We start from the raw sequence: 24,374 nt of genomic DNA, 5'->3' as shown, positions 1-24,374 counted from the left end.
GTGTTCCCTATCCTTCTTCATAAACAGTTAAAGAACATGACATAATGAGAGTATGTGTTTATCCTTCTTCATAAACAGTTAAAGAACATGACATTATAATGAGAGTATGTGTTCCCTATCCTTCTTCATAAACAGTTAAAAAAAAACACATTTGAATGAGTATGTGTTTATCCTTCTTCATAAACAGTTAAAGAACAACACATTTGAATGAGTATGTGTTTATCCTTCTTCATAAACAGTTAAAGAACATGACATTATAATTAGAGTACGTATTCCTTATCCTTCTACATAAACAGTTAAAGAACATGACATTATAATGAGGAGAGTACGTGTTTATCCTTTTTCATAAACAGTTAATGAACGAAAGGTTATCCTATAACCTACAGATACAGCACTCAAAACTCAAACCTCTCATGCCTCTCTACCACTCTCTACCACTCCTCTATTGTTCTTGACCGGGCCAGATTTCACACCTCCACTTCCTCCCACAGGCTGGGCAGATTTTCATCTTAAATTTTTATTCGTCCCAAATGTCCCAGCCCCATCAGATTTCTTAGCTTTTTTCACTGTTTACTTATCATGCATTGCAACACTAATATATGGTCAGTACCCCAAGTCAGACTGCCCATATAAAAATTATTTTGGGGGTCTGAGGGCAGTAGCCCCCGACCCCCTCCCTGGGGAAGCACTTAAGTTAACTACCCTCCCTTTGTTCCCCCAGCCAACACCCCTGGAAAATTAACACCTGAGTAGACTTAAGTGGCACACAAGCAGCAACAAGCAGCAGACAAGCAGCAGAATTGGTTTGATTTTTGAGCGCTGCGTCTGTAGTTATATGAATACTGGCTGAGCGTCTCGCTCTTCGCCATTATGAGATAACTCCTATCTCCTAGCACCTAATGTGCTCACGAAACAAACAAATGCACTCACATGCACGTGACCAGGCCACGCCCCCGCATCCCACTATATGACGCCGGACATGGTCACACTCCACCTTCCTCAGAAAGATTTCCATACACGGAAAAACCATCCAAGGGACCTCAGGGCGCTAAGAGCGAGACGCTCAGCCAGTATTCATATAACTAGGTTATAGGATAACCTTTCGATATATTATCATACTGGCAATCGCGTCTCGCTCTTCATCATTATGAGATATGTGGCAGAGCAGACGCGTGGCCCGACAAGTGTACCCCCTGAGGGCCCGTAAGCCCCAGCCAAGGAGGAGGGGAGTCCCGTCCACCCGCCCATCCTAACGAAGGGGGGGAGGCAGTCAACTCCACCAAAGTGCGAAAAAAGGGGGAACCAGACACCCCTGAAAACGCACAGCACAGGCGGGACCACGTGTGACACAGCACCCCGTGGCACACACCCACACACCCCTGCTAGCCCACCAATTGGTGGGACGCAGGAGAGGTCCCAGACCTCAGAACCGCCTGGGAGACAGAACCCCCAGTCACGTCCACGAGGTAAAACCTAACGAAGGGTCCCGGGGAGGACCAGAAGGCCCCAGCACAGATGTCCTCCACCGAAGCCCCCCCTAACAGGGCAGCAGCCCGAGGGGGGACCTGTCCAGCCAACGTGCAGCAAAAGGCAACGCCCTCGCACAACCAATGTGACAGGTGCTGCTTGGACAGCGCCTCACCCGTTCAAACAGTTGAACGGAAGCCCTGAGAGCCCGAGTCCTGAGGTAAACCCCCAGTGCACGGACAGGACACGACAGGTGAAGGCCCGCCTCCATCTCACTAGCGTGAGGAGGCGGACGAATGCCTGGACCACAATATCCCTGGAGCGAAAAGAGTTCCGGATATTCTATGGCACGAAGACTGGATTAGGCCTCAGAGTCGCACCGCTATCGGCCGAATAGACAGGCACTCAGGCCGCACCGAGAGAGCACACAGCTCACCCACGCGCTTAGCGGAGGTGATGGCCAAAAAGAACGCGGTCTTAAAGACAGCTGATCCAATGGCGCCTGCTCAATAGGCTCAAACGGGGCCTCCGACAACCGGCCCAGGACCAGTTGGAGGCCCCACTCGGAGACAGAGAACGTTCCACAGGCTTGAGACGCCGAGCGCCAAGCAGGAATGTTTCACGAGAGGGTGGCTGAACAATGTTCTGCCCCCACACTCGACCATACTCCACTCCCCAGCGTAAGCCGCGGTAGAGGACGGAGCGCGCGCGTACCGGATAGCGTTAACCACAGAATAGTCAAGACGCATCCCCACCAGATTCACATTGTCAGCAGCCAAGCCTAGAGGCTGCCCCAGAACAGGAGGCAGAACAGAGTTCTGCGTGCCTGAGAGAGGGCCCGCGGTGACCACGGAACAGGCCACGGCGGGGCCACCAAGAGCTGAATCAGGGCCGGGGACCACACAGCTGAGCCCCGGCCCGGCGCGACCAGGATCAAGTCCCGCGCTCCCGACGTACCCGCCCCAACAGCTGAGCTATCAGGTCCCCTCCCCCTACAAACTCGCCGCTGTCACCCCTGTCCTCAAAAAACCCACTCTCGACCCATCCACCCTCTCCAACTACCGCCCCATATCCAATCTTCCTTTTTTCTCAAAAACACTGGAACGTATTGCTGCCTCCCAACTCCACTCCCATCTCCAGTCCAACACCCTATATGAACCCCTTCAGTCTGGCTTCCGTCCCGCTCACAGCACCGAAACTGCACTGGTAAAGGTCATCAACGACCTCCTCATCTCCGCTGACTCCGGTGCCCTCAACATCCTGATCCTACTCGATCTCAGTGCAGCCTTTGACACAGTGTGTCACTCCATCCTCCTCCAAAGGCTGCACCAACTGGGTGTTGAGGGCACAGCACTTGACTGGTTCTCCTCCTACCTCACTGACAGACACCAATTCATCTCCCTCTCCGGCCACACCTCCCCCCCCTCCCCAGTCACACAGGGGGTCCCCCAAGGCTCAGTCCTTGGCCCCCTGCTCTTCATCTGCTACATTCTCCCCCTTGGTCACATCATCCGCAAATACCACCTCAACTTCCACTGTTACGCTGACGACACCCAAATATACATCAGTACACAATCCCCCCACAGCCCACCCCTCAGTCACATTGAATCCTGCATCACCGAACTCCAAACTTGGATGACCCACAACTTCCTCAAACTCAACAGTGACAAGACTGAACTCCTCATCATTGGCACCAAAACCACCCTCACCAGATCCGGACCCATCACACTCACCATCAACGACTCCACCATCACCCCCTCCCCCCTAGTCCGCAACCTTGGTGTCCTCCTTGACCCCACCCTCTCATTTGACCCCCACGTCCGCTCCATCGTCAAAACATCCTACTTTCACCTCCGCAACATCGCAAAAATCCGTCACTGCCTCTCCCCCCCCGCTGCTGAATCCCTCATTCACGCCTTCATCTCCTCCCGCCTGGACTACTGCAACTCCCTCCTCACTGGTATCACCTCCCGCTCCCTCCATAAACTGCAAATGGTCCAAAATTCAGCCGCCCGCCTCCTCACTAACACCCGGTCCCGCGAACACATCACTCCTGTCCTCCACTCCCTCCACTGGCTCCCCATCAAACACCGCATTAACTTTAAAACACTACTCCTCACCTTCAAAGCCCTCCACAGCCTGGCCCCCCCCTACCTGACTGATCTCCTTCTCCCCTACCGCCCAACCCGTTCCCTCCGGTCCTCCTCCACTGCCTCCCTCACTGTCCCGACATCCAAGCTCAAAAACTTCGGAGATCGGGCCTTCTCTCGCACTGCACCCCGACTCTGGAACTCCCTCCCCCAGTCCATCTGAGACTCCCCTACACTCTCCACCTTCAAAGCTCGCCTCAAAACCCACCTGTTCTCCCTTGCCTTCAACCCCCCCCACCCCTAAACCCCCCCCTCCCCTCCAACCTGATCGATATGTCTCTAGTCTTTTTTTTGTGCCATCAGGCTGTCTCCCCCGTTCCCCCCATGGTCTCATGTTCCTTTGTTTTTGTTTCTTTGTTGTTTTGTTTTGTTTCTTTGTTTTCGCCTCTTTGTTTGTACCCCTGCTCCCGACTACTGTCAGCGACTTCGGGTTATTGAGAAGCGCTATACAAATTAAATGAATTATTATTATTATTATAGGGGGGGAATGCGTACAGAATCACGGGCGGCCACGGATTCGGTCCCAGACCTGTCCGACTATGTCTGGACGTAGTCCCCCACTGAGGCACCACCTGCCTGGTATGAGACCTGGCGATTTACCCTGACCGGCCAAGGACCAGAACGTCGTCCAGGGTAGAATACAATTCGTAACCCCCGACGACGCAGAGGCCCCAGCGCGGTCTCCACACACTTGGTGAAGATGCGGGGAGCCAGAGAGTAGCCGAACGGCAGCCTCTGATACCCGTACGCTAAGCCCTGCAAAGGAAGCGTAGATAAGCCCCAGGATAGAAGATCGGGATGCGAATACGCATCCTACAGGTCTATGGAGGTGAACCAGTCCCCCACCTGACAGTGCCTAACAGGCGGGAGACGGTCAACATTCTGAACCTTCCATGGGACAGGTCCAGTATGGGTCTGACACCCCCCCCCCCCGATTTCTCGGGCACCAGAGAATACCGGGAGGAAACGCCACAAATCGCGTCCTCCTTTGGGACCACGACAATGGCTTGCTTCACCAACAGAGATTGGATCTTGTCGGCCAGAGCTGTCACCGCTGCTGACCCTGACAACAGGGTCGGTACCAAACCTGAAAACGGAGGGTGCAAACTGCAACACAAGTCCCCGCCTCAGCGTTCTCTTTATCCACCTCGACATATGGCACTGTTGTAGCCATATGTGATGATAATCCCAAAGCGCACATGCTGCCACTTGGCGCTGGTCCGCCAGGAACCATAGATAGGAGGCCCGGTCCCACCCGCTGTGCGTTGCCAACCGCGCGAGCAGGGCGTCTCGCGGAGCCGGGATATCGCACCCTGACACTACCAACGAGGCAATCGCACCCAAGGGGGGACCCCGACAGAAAGGGCCGGTCTGATACGGGGGAAGCTGACATCACACTGGGTGACATAAGCTCCCCCACTGAACATCTCCCCATGTACTGCTGAGGAAAGCCTGCTCTGCAGCTGGACATGCAAGGCGTGTGGTCCCCACACTGCCCGATAGGGTGGGTTCCTACACACCGTAGCCCTGCAGTGATATTACTACCACCCAAACCACGCGTGCCTGACTGACCACCGCCGGTCTTCCGGCCATGGGAGGCACTAACGTGATAACCGGCCTGGAGAGGGCAGGGCTGGGGGAACTCACGCTGCGACCTCCTGGGCCTCGAGTTCCCCCGCTGACAACCTTCGTCGTTGACAGACACAACACCAGGCTCACCAAACACAGAACGTGTGGCGTGCGAGCCGCTTGACAGCACAGCATTCTCATAGGCAGACCCAGGCCTAGCCAGCAACTGGGTGTCAGCCCCTGTCCCCATGAGAAGCGAAACGTGGGGCCGCTTGCGCTTCACTGAAGGCACGCAGCCCACAGCCAAAGGGAACAAATCAGAGCCCGTATCCCGCTGGTGTTGGGGGGGGAGGGAGTGACCGGAGAGCGTGCTAGACACAGCTAGACGGCGACGGTCTTTTAGGGCGTGCTCATCTAATGTAGCCGATCCCTCGGCTGCCAAGGCTGTCGGCCTTGTGATCACCTGTTGTCTTTGTGCCCAGGGTATCTCAGGCGGGGGAAACATGGCCGCTGGTCGGGGGCCTCGCCACAGCCGCTGGCGAGGCCGCGCCCTCACCTCTGGCTGCGCGGTGTGAGGCCTAGGTCAAATACCACCCGCGCTCCTGCGGAAATACCAAAAGTCCCTCTGCGGAGAGGGGAGCCCTGAGGAGGGAAAACCTTCTCTCCTCCTCAAGGGGAGACTGTTCCAACCAAAGATGTCTGTGAACAAGCGTTGACAGCATCCTAGCCCTTCATGCGGTTATATCTTGCGGCTAGGTCAAAAGCTGAGTATCCTCAAAACCTTGCGCAATGTTTTGACGTCGGCTGGCCCTAAGGCCCCACCACCAGACACCATTTTTTACAGAAAAAACAGCAATTTGAACAATGTTGCCAGTCGCTGCTAATTCTATACCGCGGCGGTATCGGCTTTATCAGCCCACCAGCCACCTGCCGGGCCGACTCGCCTCATGGCGTCGGCCGGGTCGGGACACCGTTCCACCATGTCAGAGGCAAAGGACTGATGCCACCTGCTTCACTAAGCACGGAACACCAGTTGTGGCTGCAGACCAGTCTACTACTAGTGAAGCACTGCCTCACTAGTAGGCATGCAGCAACCTCCACTGTGGTGTGCACCCATGAAGGGGTAAATGAATAAATGAACGAAAACTCTATTAACATATTGCAGAATGGGCTAGCCCATACACACAATTGTTAAGGGGATGCAGACCAGAGAAAAACACCAGTCCTGTCCGCACCAAGGACCCCCATTTTCAATTCATAGATTCACAAAAAGCACACCTGCCCTGAGCCTCAGCCCATCCACCCATGTAAATGGTAAACAAGCCCCCGTTAAAACCCCCAACATTAGACACCGATTGACCGTCAGCATGAATGGTTAAGAGGAGAGAAGACGTTTGAGTAAAGACAACCCTCGGCGGGGAACAAAGGAACGGCGTCCCAGCATTGTAGCATTAGCATTAGCCGCGCGCACTAGGATAGTTGGGAAAACACCCAAAACAGAGTCATGACGACCATGTTTTCCCAAATATCCTGCCCCTCGCGCCAATACATCACTCGGCTATCTTACGGGACAACAAGCAGTATTACTCATGCTAGTATCAATGCCCGATAACGCAGGCCTTACCTGTGCACGACTTAGCTCGACTGCTAACCGTCGCGCAACGTCCCTCAGTCCGCTGTCACGAGACGAGGAAAACCCAGGACAGGCACGTTGCGCTGTTTAGGATGTGCCGAGAAGATTCCAGGGGCTGGTGAAGTTCTGGCGAATACCCAACATTGTGTAAATTCTCCCTGCGTTTCATAACAGCTAGTTCACGGAGTGCACTGCTACTTCCGTGTTGGAAACAAAAAGAGGAAGGTGGAGTGTGACCATGTCCGGCGTCATATAGGGGGACGCAGGGGCGTGGCCTGGTCACGTGCATGCGAGTGCATTTGTTTGTTTCGTGAGCACATTAGGTGCTAGGAGATAGGAGTTCTCATAATGGCGAAGAGCGAGACGCGATTGCCAGTATGATAATATAACACTACATTATAATGAGTTACCCATCCTTCATAAACAGGGTTTGGTTTTAGAACATTTGTTCACACCATTGTGTAATCACAGGCATTTGATTGAGTGCATGTTTAGTCCTGTGACTACCTGTAACCAGCTTGTCAAGCTTGAGTGGCTCGTGACTTAAGACCATGAGTAAGCATAACATCATGGTATCCCATTGGTGGATGGTGTTAATTTATGGCAACTTTTCATATTATTTTGTACAGTTTATTAATTTGTGGCAGCTTTTTACATTGTTTTGTGTGCCGTCATTTTGGCATCCCCCCTGCTCAGCGTTGGTAGGCCAGGATACCAGCCAAACCATGTAACTGGCTGCTGCGGCCACGTGAATTCAGTCACCAGGCTGCGCCGCGTTCAGGCCACCAGCAAGCAGCCCGAACCTCATTGTGTTTTTCACACGTGCAATACATTTGTCCAAATAAAGATTTAACTCTTTTACACCTTCATCTGTTGTCCTGCTGTGTTACTGTGTTGGGAATCTAAGAACCTAGTCCAGGTCAATTTCCTTGACCTGTGACAGTATATTTTGGCCTCGTCAAGGGCCGCCAGAAAGATGCACCTCAGTCCAGAGACCCTCTATTTCATAAGATTCTGTCCCAGGGACCCTATAACTGTTTATATACTGTATTTGAGGAGGTCACAGTGGAGAGTGAAACCTGTGACCAGAAGTCATACATCCTCTTACTGGTAACTTCTAGTGTATGAAATAATAGTCAAACTAAACTATTCATCTTGCTGAGGACCTGTGTGTGTGTACAGTATATACTGTAGCTTACAATATGCTGCATATAGCACTCCCTCCTTTATATAAAAAAACAAACAAAAACAAAACAGCGAATATGCATTCTTGGTCAGACAAGAGCACATCGACCAAGTGATCCAGTCAGATTTTCGCTATGGTATCTTACCAGGCCATCTCCGTAGATCTCTATGGGGAAGCTGGCCTCTCTCTGGGCCTTCTCGTTGAGTGGCTCAGGCTCGCCGGTCACCGCAGGGCTGCGGGGGGTCCCCTGGGCTTCAGGGGAGAGAAGGGAGTCCTCAGCGGGGCTTTGGGGGGTCTCCCCTAGCCTGTCTTTTGTCTGGATGGCTGGCAAGGGTTTTTCGTCATGAGGCGTGCTGGTCAGCTGAAAGCACAGGGATAGAGCGTGACTAAAAACACACACAATATACCGTCTTTTCAGATTGCCTACCATTCTCAGCGTGTTACAAACCTATTTAGAAATGTGTCAGCAGAGCAAATTAAATATAGCCACTATGCATACACATGACATCCAAATCCTTGCTGAATTCAAAATACTGAACTGACACTGCTCTTAGTGGAGTAGATGCTTGTTAGGATCTTAGTCGACCAAGATCCAAAGAGACATCTTTAGTTTGTCTTTTTTTTCACATATTCACACATATGCTTTGGTCTTTATTAAGCACTAGAGACAGCTACAAGGACATACGGGAAGGTAGGCTACAGGCCTACAGGCAGAGGTGTGTGTGGGGGGAGGATAACAGGAAAATAACATGCTTCAAGGCATGGCTGCTGAAGGGTACCCGAGGCATGCAAATAACTCGTTTGCAAAACCTGTTAAGATAAGATAAGATTCCTTTATTGATCCCCTTGGGGAAATTCAGGCGTACATGTGAGGGGGGAGGGGTACAGGTATGGGCAAGGTAATAGAAGAAAGACATAACTATAGGCAATAAAATTGTATCTGAATATAAAATACAAGAAATTTAAACAGTATAAAAGCTGCAGATGAGCCGTCTGTATGCCCTATTGGTCATAATATACATTACAATAAATATAGGCAATAAAAAAGTGACTTGTTTTTCAACAGGTTTGACCATAATGAGCCCCTCTCCACCCCTCAGCACCAGTGCCCCTCCCTCCTCCTCTCCAAGCACCCCACCCAGCAGCAGCCTTTCTATTACCCTGCCTGTACCTCCCTTTCCCCTCCCCTGTGCTGCTATGACCCCTGAATGTCCGCAAGGGGATTAATGAAGGAACAACTTATCTTATCTGCATGATTGCATTTGACATTTGTCGATTCAATTCAATTAATCAATTAATAATAACTTTGTATAGCACCTTTCATACAGGGGATTGCAGTTCAAAGTGCTTCACATCAGTAAGAAATAAGACATAAAATCAGTGTAAAACAAGCAGCAAGAGCTAAGCATAAAGTGGGATAAAATAATGCAGATATATTAATCAAATCATATCAGAACCTCACATTCTAATAGGCTTCTTGAATTTCTGTAATCTGTTACAAAACATGATAAAGGTCATAGTATGCACCCAGCGGATAGTGGGGCGTAGAAATACAAGTAAAAAGAAGTAAAATAATAGCAAGGGTAAAATGAGCAGACATAAAATCACAGTTTTTCACATCCCAACATGCCACCTTGTATATGGTTTGATTCAGTTTTAGTAGAATAGAAATAACATGAATGATGAAATGAGCACATAAGTTTCTTTTTACAGTGCAATAAAATAGTTCTGGATTACTGTTTAACAGTTCAAAGTCATCTTTACCTTCGGTTTGGTATCCACAGTTTAAAACCTGACAGTCTTCCCTCTTGTTTGATACCCACTTTATTAATGAATGAATTACATTTGTAAATTACACCTGCTATTTGATTAGTTGACAACAATCTGTTGAAAGACTGTCAACCAAGAATCGCTTTGGGGGAGTAAACAGCCCTACTAAACATAAATTCCAAATACCTCATGCCTAATACTAATGCCTCAAATCACTACAATACAAAACACAAGTATCTAGGTTTTCATCTTGATCAACAATTGTCTTTTAAACTCCATATTGAACAACTAGCAACAAAACCTTAAACAGAAATTGGGGTTTTACTTTAGAAACAAGGCTTGTTTCAGCTACTAATGTGCCTATATTGATTTATGGTGATATTTTATACATGAATACCCCAGAATCACATCTTCGTGCTTTAGACACAATATATCATGCTGCTTTACGATTCGTAACAAACAGCTGATCCCTCACACATCACTGTGTATTGTATGAATTGTCAGGTCAGTCATCCCTGGCCATAAGAAGAGTCAGATTGGTATTTTGTTTGTATACAAAGCCATCCTGGGGCAGCTACCAACTTACAAATACACTTCACTCATTCAACCAAGAGGTGGACATTACAATCTGAGATCACTAAATGAAACCTCATATCATGTTTCCACTGTGAGAACTGAATCTGGGAAACATGCGTTCTCCTGGAACCTATTACAAAAGGATTTGAAGCTATAGATTCCCTCACTGGAATCACACCTGCTTGCCATGGAGTCCTCATGTTTAATTTGGACATTGTTCTAGTGACTGGCTGGTCCTTAAGGTCCCTCGAGTTTGCTCTTGGAACAGGGTAAATCTGCATTTTGCTATGTTGCCCCTAGCTCATGGAATGAACTCCAACAGTCCTTGAGGCTTGCGATTCTCCCCTCTGTTGCAGAGTTTAAAACCTTGATCTCCAAACTTTGTCAATCAAGTGGTACATGTTTTAATTGATTGTTATCCTATACTTGTCTTATTGTTGTGATTTTATGCAATTTTTTTTGCTTATTTCTGTATGTACACTCGACGTGACTGTAAATGACCGTTGCCTTTTGAGTTTAAATAAAGGTTTGAAATGAAATTAAATTAAAATGTGAAGACATTTTCTCTACTTTTTAATATTTGTGTGCTTGTACTAACTTTTTTCTTTTTTAACATTGTTCTATATGTGAAAATGATCTGTATGCTGCCTTCGTGGCCAGGGCTCACTTGACAATACCCTGGTTAAATAAAGGATGAATAAAAATAAATAAAAAGTAAATACATTTTAAATAAAAGGCAAACTGTGCCACACACTCTACATTCACAAACACTATCCACCCACATCTGACGACCCTACCCAGTGTCTCCCTTTAACTCTCACTAACGCTTTATCAGTCGACACCGTGACAGAGCGTGAACATTACACCCCCCGTATACTGTATTAAAAAAAAGCCCCTGCTCCAACCATCCAGATCCGACTGCGTGTCACGGAGCCAACTGGCAACCCCTGCTACCCTGTGAAAGGCTCAAAGCCCTGCCGTCAGGCCAGCTTGGCAGGCGCTGGACTCACCCGACTGTTGCATGCTTTTAATTAAATAGTGAAACTCGAACCTGTTGCCGATCAGGCGGGTGGCGAGTAAGTCACAAAAGCACCTGCCTGGTCATAATCCATGTCCCAAACACAACAGAGGCTTATGGCATGTAGGGGACATGTGTTCCTGAGCTGCTACAGCGGTGGGCTGGATTGTTTTTCAAAATGACTTTGGGAGGGATTTTTTTTTTCCCTGCAAGCTGTAAACGTTCCGAGGGGGGTTACTACAGTTCCCTTGCCAAGCAAACCCTCTGCATTCTTCTCATGCAGCTAAACCGTTTGTCAAGCAGGAATTTCTGCTGCCGCTTGACCCAATGAGTAATGCGCTTCAATGTCTGAGCCTCGTATGTCGACTGGCATGCAGATGCTTTAACTGTCAAGCCGCTGGGCGGAGGCCGAGGGCGGGACACGAACAGAGAGGACCTCTCCGCGACTGCTCTATTTTACTGACAGGTCCATCAATCAAAGCATTATACAGTATGCTGTTTAAATGGATAGCTGTGATTTCTGGACCCCTGGCTCTATTTCTTACTTACCGATGATGATGATGGTGGCGATGATCGGTAGAGTCCTTTCTCAACACAATCCATGCCGTTCCTCATACTAACTATGGATATTTAAGTCACAAACCAATGCAAAGTCAACAGGGTCAAGTTCCTGTCTGTACAAGCTGACTGAGGCTTACTGAAGCTTCCTCCACAGTGCATGTAAAGCACATTTCAGTGAGCCTCAGTCAGCTTGTACAGAAAGGAGCTCGACCCCATTTACTTTGCATTAGTTTGTGACTAGAGTTGTGCTGGGAGAGGACTCTACCGATCAATATCATCATTGATAAATAAGAAATGTTTATGATTATTTATTTTCACAGTGAAACAAAAGAAATATATCAAAGCAACAAATGAAACAAAATGTGCAGGTGAGATTAAGAACCCCTAGATGTTTATGAAGGTATCTCACCTAATAAACAATACAAACAATAATTAAACAACAAAACAACAACAATGATCAAATAAGCACCAGTAAATAAACAATACATACATTACATAATAAGTCATAGGTACAAATGACAATATACAGTATTAATGTAAATACAAATAGCATAATGTAGCAAAATAACATCACTATCTAAATGCAGTGTGTACGTGTATGTGTACGTGTACATGTGTGTGTGTGTGCGCGCATATAAAGCTATGGTTCCAAAAATCACAGCTATCCCTTTAACTAAGCTCCCCAGATCTATTCTGCTTTTCTTTGGTGTGGCGTTATGGTTAGTCTGCTAAGGGTCAGGCTAACAACGATCTCTACCGGGTAACATTGTGAATGAGGAAATAACTGTTTACCAATACATTGCAGAAAGAGTCTTGAATGCTAGGAGAACCGACATTAAGACATGCATTGTCTCTTTTTTCTGTGGCTGTTGAGACTTAAAGGCTCAATCAATAACCCTTTTCACACAGAAATCCCGCAATAATCCCACAATGAAGAACCTCCAATCTGCCAGTTTTGAGTTGTTCACACTGAACAAAGTTCCCGCTCCAACCATCCAGCTCCGACTGTGTGTCACAGAGCCAACTGGCCTCAAAGATGGCACAATGACGTCATCATGTGTTCAGACAGAATACTGTGATGCCCCGCTCCTGAGTCGTAGACAGATGGAAGCAGCGCGTCTCGGGTTGTGGTTCTGAAATAAGTCTCTCAAGGCACACACATGCAATGAAAAACGTAATCAATTTGACATCCATAACTCATGATGATGAGTTAAGACAAGCTTTCTCTAGGCTTTTGAAAATGTAGGGGAGACCTTGCTCATCACAGAGCAGCCAAGATAGGAAAAATCCAACTCCAAATTGCAAGGCATTTTCTTTTTGTTCTTTCTTTTCTCTCGGCGCACAACTTTTCAAAAATGTATTTATTACTAATATTTCAGAGCGTCCAAATGAAGATACAAGGCAGTCATACAAGTAATTTTTGATGGCGAACACAATGGTAAACAAACAACCACATTTTCTTTAGCTGAATTCTACCAGCATTTGGCGGGTGGCGGTGGTAATGTCAGGTCCTGCAGTGCTTGCAAGATTATAGCTTCATAGAGTCAAGACCTGAGTGTAATCTTCAAGAGCGTAGTGCTCAGTTTTGGCAAAAAAATATTACATTTAAGATTTATTTTTTTGCGTTTATCGCTTTTCATGGTCAGACATGACCGACAGATGAGAAGAGGATGAACGGGAGAAGAGGCGGGGAAGACAAGTCAAGTCAAGTCAAGAGTTTTATTTGTCACGGCATACAAGTATACAATGAAATGCGGGTGGTCTTGCCCGCAACGATGTGCAATACAGTAGTAACAACATATAATAGAATCCAATAAAACAACATTGTGCAATAAACAGTAACATAGTAGGGCATATCGGTATTTGTACATAAGTTATTTACAGAGCATGGAGGACATGCTAGGTCCTGTGGTAGTGCATACACTGTTAGCTACGGATGAGGCACTGGGTCTTTCTGTACATTGCTATTTTATACAATCTCAGGTTATACTATACTATTTTTAAAGTGACCTTTCCTTAGTGGCCATAAGTGTGGGCGTGTGTAGCATGAGTGTGTGCTTGCTCATGTTAAAGTGGCTGCTAGTGTGTGAGCGTGTACAGTGTGTGTGCTCATGTGTGCTTGTGTGTGGAGAGTTCAGTGTTCAAGGCTCTGATGGCCTGGGGGAAGAAGCTGAGCCGAAGCCTCTCTGTCCTAGTAGCTGGGGTTCGCAGGCGTCTGCCTGACCTCAGCAGCATGAACAGGCTGTTGTTGGGGTGGTGTGGGTCTTTCATTATTCTGCAGGCTCTGGATTTGCACCTCTTGTTGTATGATTTGATTTGATTTGATTTTTATTTAGTACATACAATTTATACAATAGTATAAAAAACAAGGGGTACAAGGATAACATGTGAAAGTCTGTCGACTTGTTTCCAACATGGTCCCAAGAAAAATACAATAAATCACAAAGAAAGAGTTAAGATAAAATAGATACAACAAGTAGATAAAATAGACAACACAATTTTCTAAGAGCCTCATTACAGCATGTCATGTTCCTGTTCTTCAAGAGTGGTGGCCAAGCACCCTCTGCAACCTATTGTTGCAGATGTCGCTTCACACCCCTCTTGAAGACAGCAATAGTGGGGGAGTTTTGGATGGCCCTGGGCAGAGAGTTCCACAGCCGGCAGGCTGTAGACAGAAAGCCATTCTGTGAATAGGAACCCTTTCTAGGCTCATAAACTGAGAGCTGTCCAGACCGTAACTGTCGTCCGTGGACCTGGCCACGCAGGACAATACGAGAGCATAAATATCTGGGGGCAGATCCATTTAACATTTTATACATATGTCCCAGTTTCAGAAAGGAGACCCTCTGCTCCACAGGGAGCCATCCCACCTCATTGAAGTGACATGGCTCAATATGGGTTCGAGGTGGCAGATTTAGGACCAATCGTATGGTCTTATTTTGGCTGGTTTGTAGCCTGTGTTTACATTCCACTGTAACACCACTATACCAGTACGTACTTGCATAGTCATATTGGCTGAGGATCATGCAGTTAGCAAGCAGTTTCATAGTTTCCAGTGATAAGAACCTCTTTTTTCTGTGCAAAAATTTCACCCTTGTGTTAACTTTTTTGATCACCTTCAGGGCCATTGTTTTCCCTGAGAGTGTTTGGTCGAGGTCTGCACCTAGGTATTTAACACAGTCTCTAGACTCGACACTGAAGCCATTACAGCTTATCTCAAGTCGGGAACATTCCTTTAATTTATGTTTTGAGCTGAATAGAATTGACTCAGTTTTTCCAAGGTGAATAGATAATCTGTTGTCAACTAACCATTTGTGAAGGCTTTCCAGCTCCCTACTGAGACCGGCTTGTATTTCTGCCGTGTCGTCTCCAGACACCAGAAGTGCTGAGTCGTCAGCATACAGTAGGAGTCTGCAGGATACTGCAGACACCATGTCATTAACATATAGTGAAAATAGCACTGGAGCAAGGATGCTGCCTTGCGGCACCCCACATGTTATTTCATTATATGAAGATGCGACACCATTTATGTTCACAACCTGGGTCCTCCCAGTCAAGTACGACCTGAACCATCTCACCGACCCATCGTCCATCCCACAGGCTTAGAACCTGCAGGGGTGGTAGTGCAATACCCGTGGTATGCTCGGCTGAGCGCATGACATGCGACAAATGGGAGTCACCGGGAGTGGGAAGCGAACCCGGGACGGCCGCTTCGCGACGCAGCGCGATACATGGTGTGCTACTAGAGCGCCCCCGTTTTGGCAAAATTCAAATGAATGGAATTCTTTTTTTTTATTATTATTATTTTTTTAGCATTTTTACAGCTTTATTGGTCACGCAGGACCGACAGAGGAGAGGACGAATGGGAGGAGAGGTGGGGAGGACATGCGACAAATAACGACAGGAGCTGGGATCGAACCCGGGTCGGCCGCGTAGGTGCGCGAGGCACTATGGTATGCGCCACGAGGGCGCCCCATGAATGGAATTCTTAAAAAAAATTATGTTATGTGTGGAGTCGACCACCATTTCAATATCACGTTGCATATCATTTTAATTAGACATAAAATATGTAGCCTGTTATTAGCCTGTTATTATTATGACAATATTCCCGCGGTTTGGTGGTGTAGGGATAGTGGCATGGGGCAGCGCTCCACTTGTGAAAATAGTTGTGGTTATGATATGACCTACAAGCTAACACCAACTGAATAAATCACATCATCAAAACATCACACCCCTGTCACACAATGCCGGGCAGTCCCTTTTGCATGATGCCGCATCAAATTTGACCCCCAGTTCCGTGTTTCACACACAACGGCATGGCAGAATAATGGGCTAAGATTCACAGCTTGAAGATTCACAGAGTGTGAAAGGGACTCATGATTGCAGTTTAGGGGCACTCTGTTGAAACATGGGTCACCCCACTATTGGTGTTATTCATTGGATTCCATTCAGTGATTCATTGGATTAAGAATATTCTTTCCAGTGTCAAATGTGTTGCACGTGTCTTTGATGGGACTCACAGCATGTGACAGCTAAACACGAGTTTAACGTGCTGTAAAGAGCTGTATTTTGAGCTATGATCATCTAAGCCAGTTAAACTAATTGTTAAACTAATTGTGGATTGTATCTTTAATACCTCGCTGCAAACCAAATTGACACTTTGGTGAGTTTCTGACTTTCCGTGTAATGTTATCTCACACATACAGAATGCAGTGCACACAAAAGGGTATCACTTCCCGTACTTCACAGATCACCATGTGTGTCTCACTGGTGCTCAGGTATTTGTGGTGCCAAGAGGGCAGGACGGAAGTCAGATTAATTTAATTTATTTATCTATTCATACAGGAAAAGGGCTTTTAAAATACAAAGATGTGACGTTTACAAGAGCTTGAGCTCTATTCACTAGACCTACACTGTCCTGCAGCGAGATGAGGAGAGGAGTTAGAAATAGTTGAGTAGGAACAATAAATTGGGGAAAGATAAAATACTGTGGAAGAGGAATGATTTTAGAGTTAAGAAACACATTTAGTGGTGGAAAAGTAATTGCAGGGAGGCGGCTGGGTGGCGCAGCGGACTAAGCGCTCGTCACCAACGCGAGAGACACTGGTATCGAATCCGGCTGTCAGCGTTGCCTCCAGCTTGGCCGGCCGTCATACTGGCTCAATTGGCAGAGTCAGCGGGAGGGAAGCCGGTGGGGTGGTATTCTGGTCGTTGTAAACAGCGACTCCTACAGGTCGGTCAGGGCGACTTCACAGCGAGGGAGGGAGATGGTGAGGGTAGTGTGACCTCCCACACGTTAAACCTCACCAATGAGAGTCCGCGCTGGCAGGTGAAAAGATGCTGCTGGCGGTCTCCTATGTCTCGGAGGAAGCATCTGATAGACTTCAGGGCTCCCTAGACTGACCAGTGGGAGGCACATGCGAGCAATGACCAAGAGGGGGAGGGGGGAATTGGCATAACAACTAAATTGGGATGGGAGAAAAACACAGAAAAACAGGAGGAGAAAAAGTGGATAAAAAAAAAAAAGTTATTGTGAAAATAGGAATTGTGCAAGTAGGGGGCAGATTGGAGAGTTTATCAAGATGCGGCTCCTTGGCAGTGGCAGTGTAGGTACTGGATGTTCGGCCTGGCAGATCGGCTTGGAGTTCGTTCTTCAGTTGAGTCGCATAGCAAACATCAGATTGGCGATGTGGCGAAATATCAATCAAATGCATTACATAGGCTCAGGATATGAGCGTTATCATTTTATAGAACGTATGGCACGACAAGATGCCTTCATTGTTTACAGCTGGAGACATCAACAGAGCACATATGATACGAGTTGCTTAAAGCAATCAATAGGCTGAGCAATAGAGAAGTCGGCACCTCAGCTACAGGCGCACTTACAGGGTTTCATTAAACTATTTCATCAATAAATTGCCAAGCAATAGAGAAAAGTCGGCACTCCAACAAGAAGTGCACTTACATATTTTGAATGTATCAAGGGTCCTGATAAACAGCAAATAGCCAAGCTTACAGCCAGTCAAGTTTCTCTCCATTTCTCTCCCAATCACTCGAGCACACACACACACACACACACACACACACACACACACACACGCACACACACACACGCACACGCACACGCACACACAAAGGCTGACCAAAAAAAACAGGCTACACCTCCTAACAACCTCCTACCCAGCAAATAGGGATAAATATCAATAGCATGCTTGTCCCCCAAAAACTCATAGCCTGAGTCCTATTACAAAACGGATACAGATGGTTTGATTCACCCAGTATTTGTAAACACATGGCCTTCTTACTAAACCGGCTCCTTGAAACAACCTCTGTCTTTGGATTGTTGTTGAATTACAATGTCCGCCTGATCGGGTCCCAGCTCGCTTCTCTTGCAATGTTCTTCTGTAAAAAGGCGTTATTTTTTGTGACTAAATCGGCTGCATTCAGTTTGGGGAACAGGAAAATGCCCCCCAACCAGGCTTCTATATGTACAACTTATAACAAGACTCAATAGGGAAAGATTCCTGCACTCCGGGCCGGTGTAGGTACAGCATATAGTCGGCTGCAGATCAAGGTTCGGGGTCCTACAAGAGTAATAATGACGCACTTCCTTAGATATATTTGAATGCGCATGCGTGCCTAACAACGATAACAGTACCGTGACGTGAAATGGTGGAACAAATGGTTATTAACCCTTTCTCTGCCACGCTTATATCCATCCTTATACCATCCTCTGCCAGCTCTATTTGTCTATGGAGATGTTCCCCTTCTTTGCAGGGCTATAACTTTTTAAATTGTATTGCTAAATTGACATTACTATGGCCCATTCAAACGTCAAGTATCTATCGTTTAGGATGTAGCAACGTTCTACTTTTTCATTCACATATTCATACTAAAATACGGTCTAAAGTAGAAATATGTTTTTATCGTTTTCTGCAGCATTCTGCAGAACGTGAGTTATAGCCCTAAATACATATATTGGATCATCAAATGTAGTTTGATACCGATTGACGTCAGATTAAACATTTCAATTGTACAAGGTCCTACACGTCATGCCTCATCATCTGCTGGTGACCGGAGGGGGGGGGGGTTATAAGTCCGTGGCCGACGTTAAATCATTTATTTAGTATGGGTGATATGTTGATCAGATCAGTGTGTATGTATAATAATAATCAAACACGCTGAAACTCACCGCAGCTTCCTCATAGCGTTGGGCGATCAGCGTGGAGCAGAAAGTTCGCTATTATGGGATGTCGATCTAGTTGGTCCAGTTCCAGGTTGTATAATACTATATACGTCCAAATCATGTTGTTTATCGAGTTATTGGCAACGGATCGCTATCCAGTGTATCAAGCTGGAGTCCCGCGAACGATAGCGAGTGGCCGGACGAAATATGGGTGAGCACCACTTCCGGCCACTCACTTCCGGTTTTGGCGATTCGCCGATCGGCCACCAGATGGCGGTCTTGAACCGTTGGAGAGTTGAGAGGAGATCAACAGCAAGTCTCAAGTCTCCGTGGGTGAAATATGATTGCCATGACAGATTTTTGAAATATTGATCTCAAAGACGCTGTACGACGTCATTGGCAGATTAAGCATGGCGAGCAATGACGTCTAAAGTCGTCCTTGGCGATTAAAAGGTTAAGGTTATATGAGAAAACTCATCACTTGAGTTTGTGTTAGCTTCTACCTTCTCAGGCTCAAAAGAACTCAGATTTTGAGACAATGGCCCCACCGTTATGCTTTTATGCTAGCGTGCTAATGTGATGAATGAATTGGCTTAGCTGGCGCTTTTATTTTGAAGGCAAAACTTCTCCACAGGAAGTCTTATTTAAGCTAAATTAAGATAGCTTGACACAGCCACAGATTTGACGCTATCACCATGAAGCCACATATAGCCAATGATTTTATTATTCAATGAGTGGTGGGGTGGCGCCCTAGCGCCCTCTATTGGCCAGCCTCCACTGCACCCTAGTCGCATTTGTTTCTGTGGTTATTATTCTCTTAATATTCAAGTTAAGTCTCGCCCAAAATCACGGAGGCAAAACGCGTTCCTAAAGCCATTTCATTAGCACGTTAATATGTTTTCTTTTCCAACGTCCGCAGTTACGTCCCACCTGTGGGAGACACTGACACTCGCAGAACTGGTACTCACGTCTATCCTGGGGGCAGCAGGGTGGCGGCGGAGCAGAGCAGGCTGGGTATGTGGAGGGCTGGCAGCTCTGGGGGCAACAGGGTGGCTGTGGAGCATAGCAGGCTGGGTATGTGGAGGGCTGGCAGCTCTGGGGGCAACAGTGGTGGTGGTGACCGGGGTGGGCTCAGATTTCTGCCCCTTCCTGAAAGCGTCCGTGGAGACCCTGGGCTTGGGGTCAGATGGCTGGCGACTGGGAGAGGGCAGCAGAGAGGAGGTCTCCTGGGGCGGGGAGGATGCCGCTGCCCTGGTGATCTGTTGGGCAGATAAGAGGGGGAGAGAGAGAGAGAGAGAGAGAGAGAGAGAGAGAGAGAGAGAGAGAGAGAGAGAGAGAGAGAGAGAGAGAGAGAGAGAGAGAGAGAGAGAGAGAGAGAGAGAGAGAGAGAGAGAGAGAGATTTCGTTGTGTAAGCACTTGTCCTTGAAGTAAACATTATACATAGTAGGGGTGTAATAATCTCTATACAGAATTGAACATTCTGAAAATGTTCCATTTAAGTGTCTTGGAGCCAGGGCTCTGTTAGTCTCACTGAAATGGTTCTGGGCTTCTGGCACACCTGAATGGAATGGCATGTCAAATTGACCGCTGATTCAGTCCAACGGGGTTACCATGCAACCATCAACACATTTCCTCTAAAGAAACCAAATGTATCTTTTTAAACTCTGATAGGACATTGTGGCAGCAGTGTCTTTTTCAAGGCTCTCCAACAGACGGAGAGTGGCAAGATGTTACAAGCCACAAGCAGAATTGCTGCCATGACAGAGGCTCTCCCCTGTGTGTGTGTGCATGTGCGTGTGTGTGGAATTCTTTTGAAAACGGATGCATTTTCAGAAATATCCACATATGTGTGGACATTTCTGAAAATGCATGTTTTCAAAATAATTCCTGTTCAGCAGTGTTTTAGAAAATCTCTCTGTCCACACGAGAATGCAAAAACGATATACTGTATACACGTGGACGAGGTCTTAAACTGTGCACTGATTGCTCGATGCACAACAGGTACACAATCAGTATGATCCCAGATAATAGAAAATAGGATCTACATAAAAAGGTTTTGAACAAACAAGCCAGTTAGCATTACTGTAGCTTCAGTTAGCCTCTGGTGACTGACCGCAGTCACATCCAGCAGGTTGTGGACCTCTAGCTGCTGGTAGACGCTTGTCCTGTATTCCTCCATCTGCTCCTTCTTCTTCTTGGCCATGTCGTAGTCTTCCTTCTCTATGGCACAGTGCTTCTCCACGTCATAGCGGCCCAAGCGCTCCCCCACCTGACAAACAACATGGAGGAATAAGCAAAGCGGTCTCATCAGAAAACGTAAATAAAGCACTAATCGACCACAGGAAAAAAGGTACATAATGTATGTTATGTTATAGCAATATAACATAACAGTAATATATTTATGTATTGTATCGGCAAAAATCTAAAAGAAACACTGCAACCAGGAGTTAAACCAACAATCATTGCAGCCGTGGCTGCACTCACTGCTCACTGCTATGATTATAGTTAGAGGTAAGGAAAAAAAATTCATTTGCGTAACAGTTATGGTTGAGACATAATGTTAGGGTTAAGATTAGGGTTCGATCCCAAGCAGGGGAATTTAAAAGTATTCTAAAAACATAAAAAGGGTTAGGGTTCGATACAATACGTAAATATATTACTTATGGCTATAACATAACGTACATTATGTACGTTACGATGATAAGGAAGCTGGATGCCATCATGGAGAACCCCTACCACCCCCTCTACGACAAGCTAGTCAAGATGAGAAGCTCGTTCAGCCACAGACTCATCCCCCCCCGACACTCAACTAACCGCCTCGGACAGTCCTTCATACCAGCGGCCATCAGGCTCCACAACAGTGGGCAGCGACTAGCAGCCTCCAGGCCCCACAACAGGGGGCAGCGACAGCGACTGCTACCAGACATTGACCTGGGACTTATAGGAACCCAAGGGGGACAAAGTAGACTACCCTGGTACTTTGATTAATGTATACTCAGTAGATAGTAAATTATAACACTACCTCATGCATACTGCACCTCATGTGACACTGTGAATAATGTGAATATTCCTCAGCTAGTCAGATAGTAAATTATATTGACCATATTGATCAAATTGTTTACACTGCCTGTGTTGTCTTTTACTACCTGTATACTGTGTTGTTTTACTACCTGTACCCCTCCCCCCCTCCCCCCCATGCTGCTATGATGCCTGAATTTCCCCAAGGGGATCAATAAAGGAATATCTTATCTTATCTTATCTTATCTTATTATGTACCTTTTTTCCTGTGGTCGATTAGTACTTTTATTTACATATTGAAAGAATAGCACTTGTTTTTTCACATGTGTGTACATAATGTAAATATCTGTAGATGACAGCAGACATCTACTCTGACAGATCTATAGACTTTAATGAGGCGACAGCCAGTGTGTGTCTTCACTCAGTTAGACAGTGGGAGAACCACAGACAGGCCCTGTGAGAGATTGAGCCAAGCCGAGGTGATAGCTGGTCGGCTAGGGAGGGGAGTTAATATCAACAGTCTTATGGGGAAGAGATAGAGAAAGGGCATTAGAGTGTGTCAGAGGTGACAGGAGACATAGAGACGTTGCACGGTTGCTATGGGCTATCAGCCGTTGCTAGGGACTATACCCTTATAGTTAGGAGTTCTTCCGGTTTGACTCAGACTATGAAACGAAGCTGACGCGTAGACACGTTGACAGAGAGACAGCAGTAAGCTGGAGGCCCCTCCACCCTCCTAGGCCACGAGGTAGCTAGCTTCGGCTAACAGGGAAGGCTTTTGGCTAACCACTAGGCCTCAACCATCTGATAGCAGGAGAGACCGGTAGAAATAATGAATTCAATGGACTTTTCATAGACTTTCAGAACTTTTCCATCTTGAGGATATGTTTATGGAATAAACATAACGTTTGAAGGAAAGGTATCACATTTCCAGTGTGCCATTTTCTTTTGAGTCGGATGCATTAACGGGGAGATAGAGTGTGCCAGCCAGTACAAGGAGCAGTGGCGTCGTTAGCCCTGGGTTTCCGGGGCTTTAGCCCCGGATGTTTTTCTCCTAGCCCCGGACCTTAAAAAATAAAAATAAAAAATAAATTGTTTAAATCTTTTTCTTTTCTTTTTTTTTCTTTACTTTTTTTTTTTTTTTTTTATGTCAGCATCCCCATTGTCTGTGCTGAATGTTTGTTAGTGTTTGGTATTTTTTGTTGGTTTTTAGTACTTTTAATCCATTTTTAGTAAGTAGTTTTCATTTGATCCTATCATTCTTTCATTCACCGATTTGTGGATTTGAAAATGTGCACTTTAACACAGCAGCACCTGGAGCCATCCATACCCATGTCCAGTGTCCACTGACAAAGACATGCTCATGATACTGTGATAAACTATAATAAGCTTTAATCGAACCCTGGTTCATTTCCTCGGATAGTCCGGTTGGTTTGGGGTGGTGTGAAAGCTCATTCACTCTTGCAAGTGAACCCTGCTACGGTTCATTTGAGATGTGAATGCAAAGCGGACCAAAGGCAGGAAAAGACCCAAAAATCGAATATCTTTTTTTATGAGAAGACTGAAACATAATTATAATGAAACACACAATAGTTCTTTTTCGATTGCTTAAGCATGATTTTGAAAACGGGGCCCGGTGTTTCAAAACACACAATTAGCACAACCACACACACAATTATCAGAACACCTCAGATCCTTTGCTAAATTAAACACTTGTCAAAACCATACACTAATTTATAAAAACTACATTTTGTTACCATATGAAATGACTCAATTCTGTTTGAACCAGTTACACACACTGCTGTGCTTAACCTAAAACACATTTAGCAATTCTACTTCTCAGTGATTAGAGTACTGTAAGTGAAGTAGGCAGAGAATGTGCAAATATACAATACATTCACCAAACACTACACAAGACCAATGCTGTAGAGTAGACTGATGAAAATATAATTTATTTATCTACATATACCCAAATCAATGATGCAGACTGCTAAAAAAAAACATTTTCTCTCCATATACCCAAATCAATGATGCAGACTGATGAAAATATAAATGTTCTCTCCATATAACCAAATCAGTCAACATTTCAACATGGAGAATCACAACAAAACATGTCCCAGTTTTCATGCTACTATGTGCATAACACTGTAAGCTCAGCAAATATCAGACAAACATAAAATACTGTATCCAGTACAGGTTAAAATTACAGTAAAACAAAAACAATTTTGAAAAAATGTAA

At 46.3% G+C, this 24,374-nt stretch overlaps 1 protein-coding gene across 3 annotated transcripts in view; it reads right to left on the bottom strand.

The window, feature by feature from the left end:
• Window positions 1–24,374, bottom strand: part of cep104 (centrosomal protein 104) — a 192,174-nt gene that overhangs the window by 77,257 nt on the left and 90,543 nt on the right. For 2 of the 3 annotated variants that reach the window (XM_084332767.1, XM_084332769.1), the window contains 3 exons: window positions 21,201–21,386; window positions 20,085–20,375; window positions 8,151–8,366 (listed from right to left, as the gene is read on the bottom strand). In XM_084332767.1, the coding sequence (XP_084188893.1) occupies window positions 8,151–8,366; window positions 20,085–20,375; window positions 21,201–21,386 (693 nt within the window). The remainder of the gene's footprint in view (window positions 1–8,150; window positions 8,367–20,084; window positions 20,376–21,200; window positions 21,387–24,374) is intronic. The other variant, XM_084332768.1, reaches the window with a different exon arrangement.

This window comes from Notolepis coatsorum (genome assembly GCF_963971535.1).
Source record: "Notolepis coatsorum genome assembly, chromosome: 17".
In the NCBI taxonomy this organism is placed as follows: Eukaryota; Metazoa; Chordata; class Actinopteri; order Aulopiformes; family Paralepididae; genus Notolepis; species Notolepis coatsorum.
The sequence above is the reverse complement of the archived record's forward strand: the minus strand, read 5'-3'. Positions and strand labels throughout refer to the sequence as shown.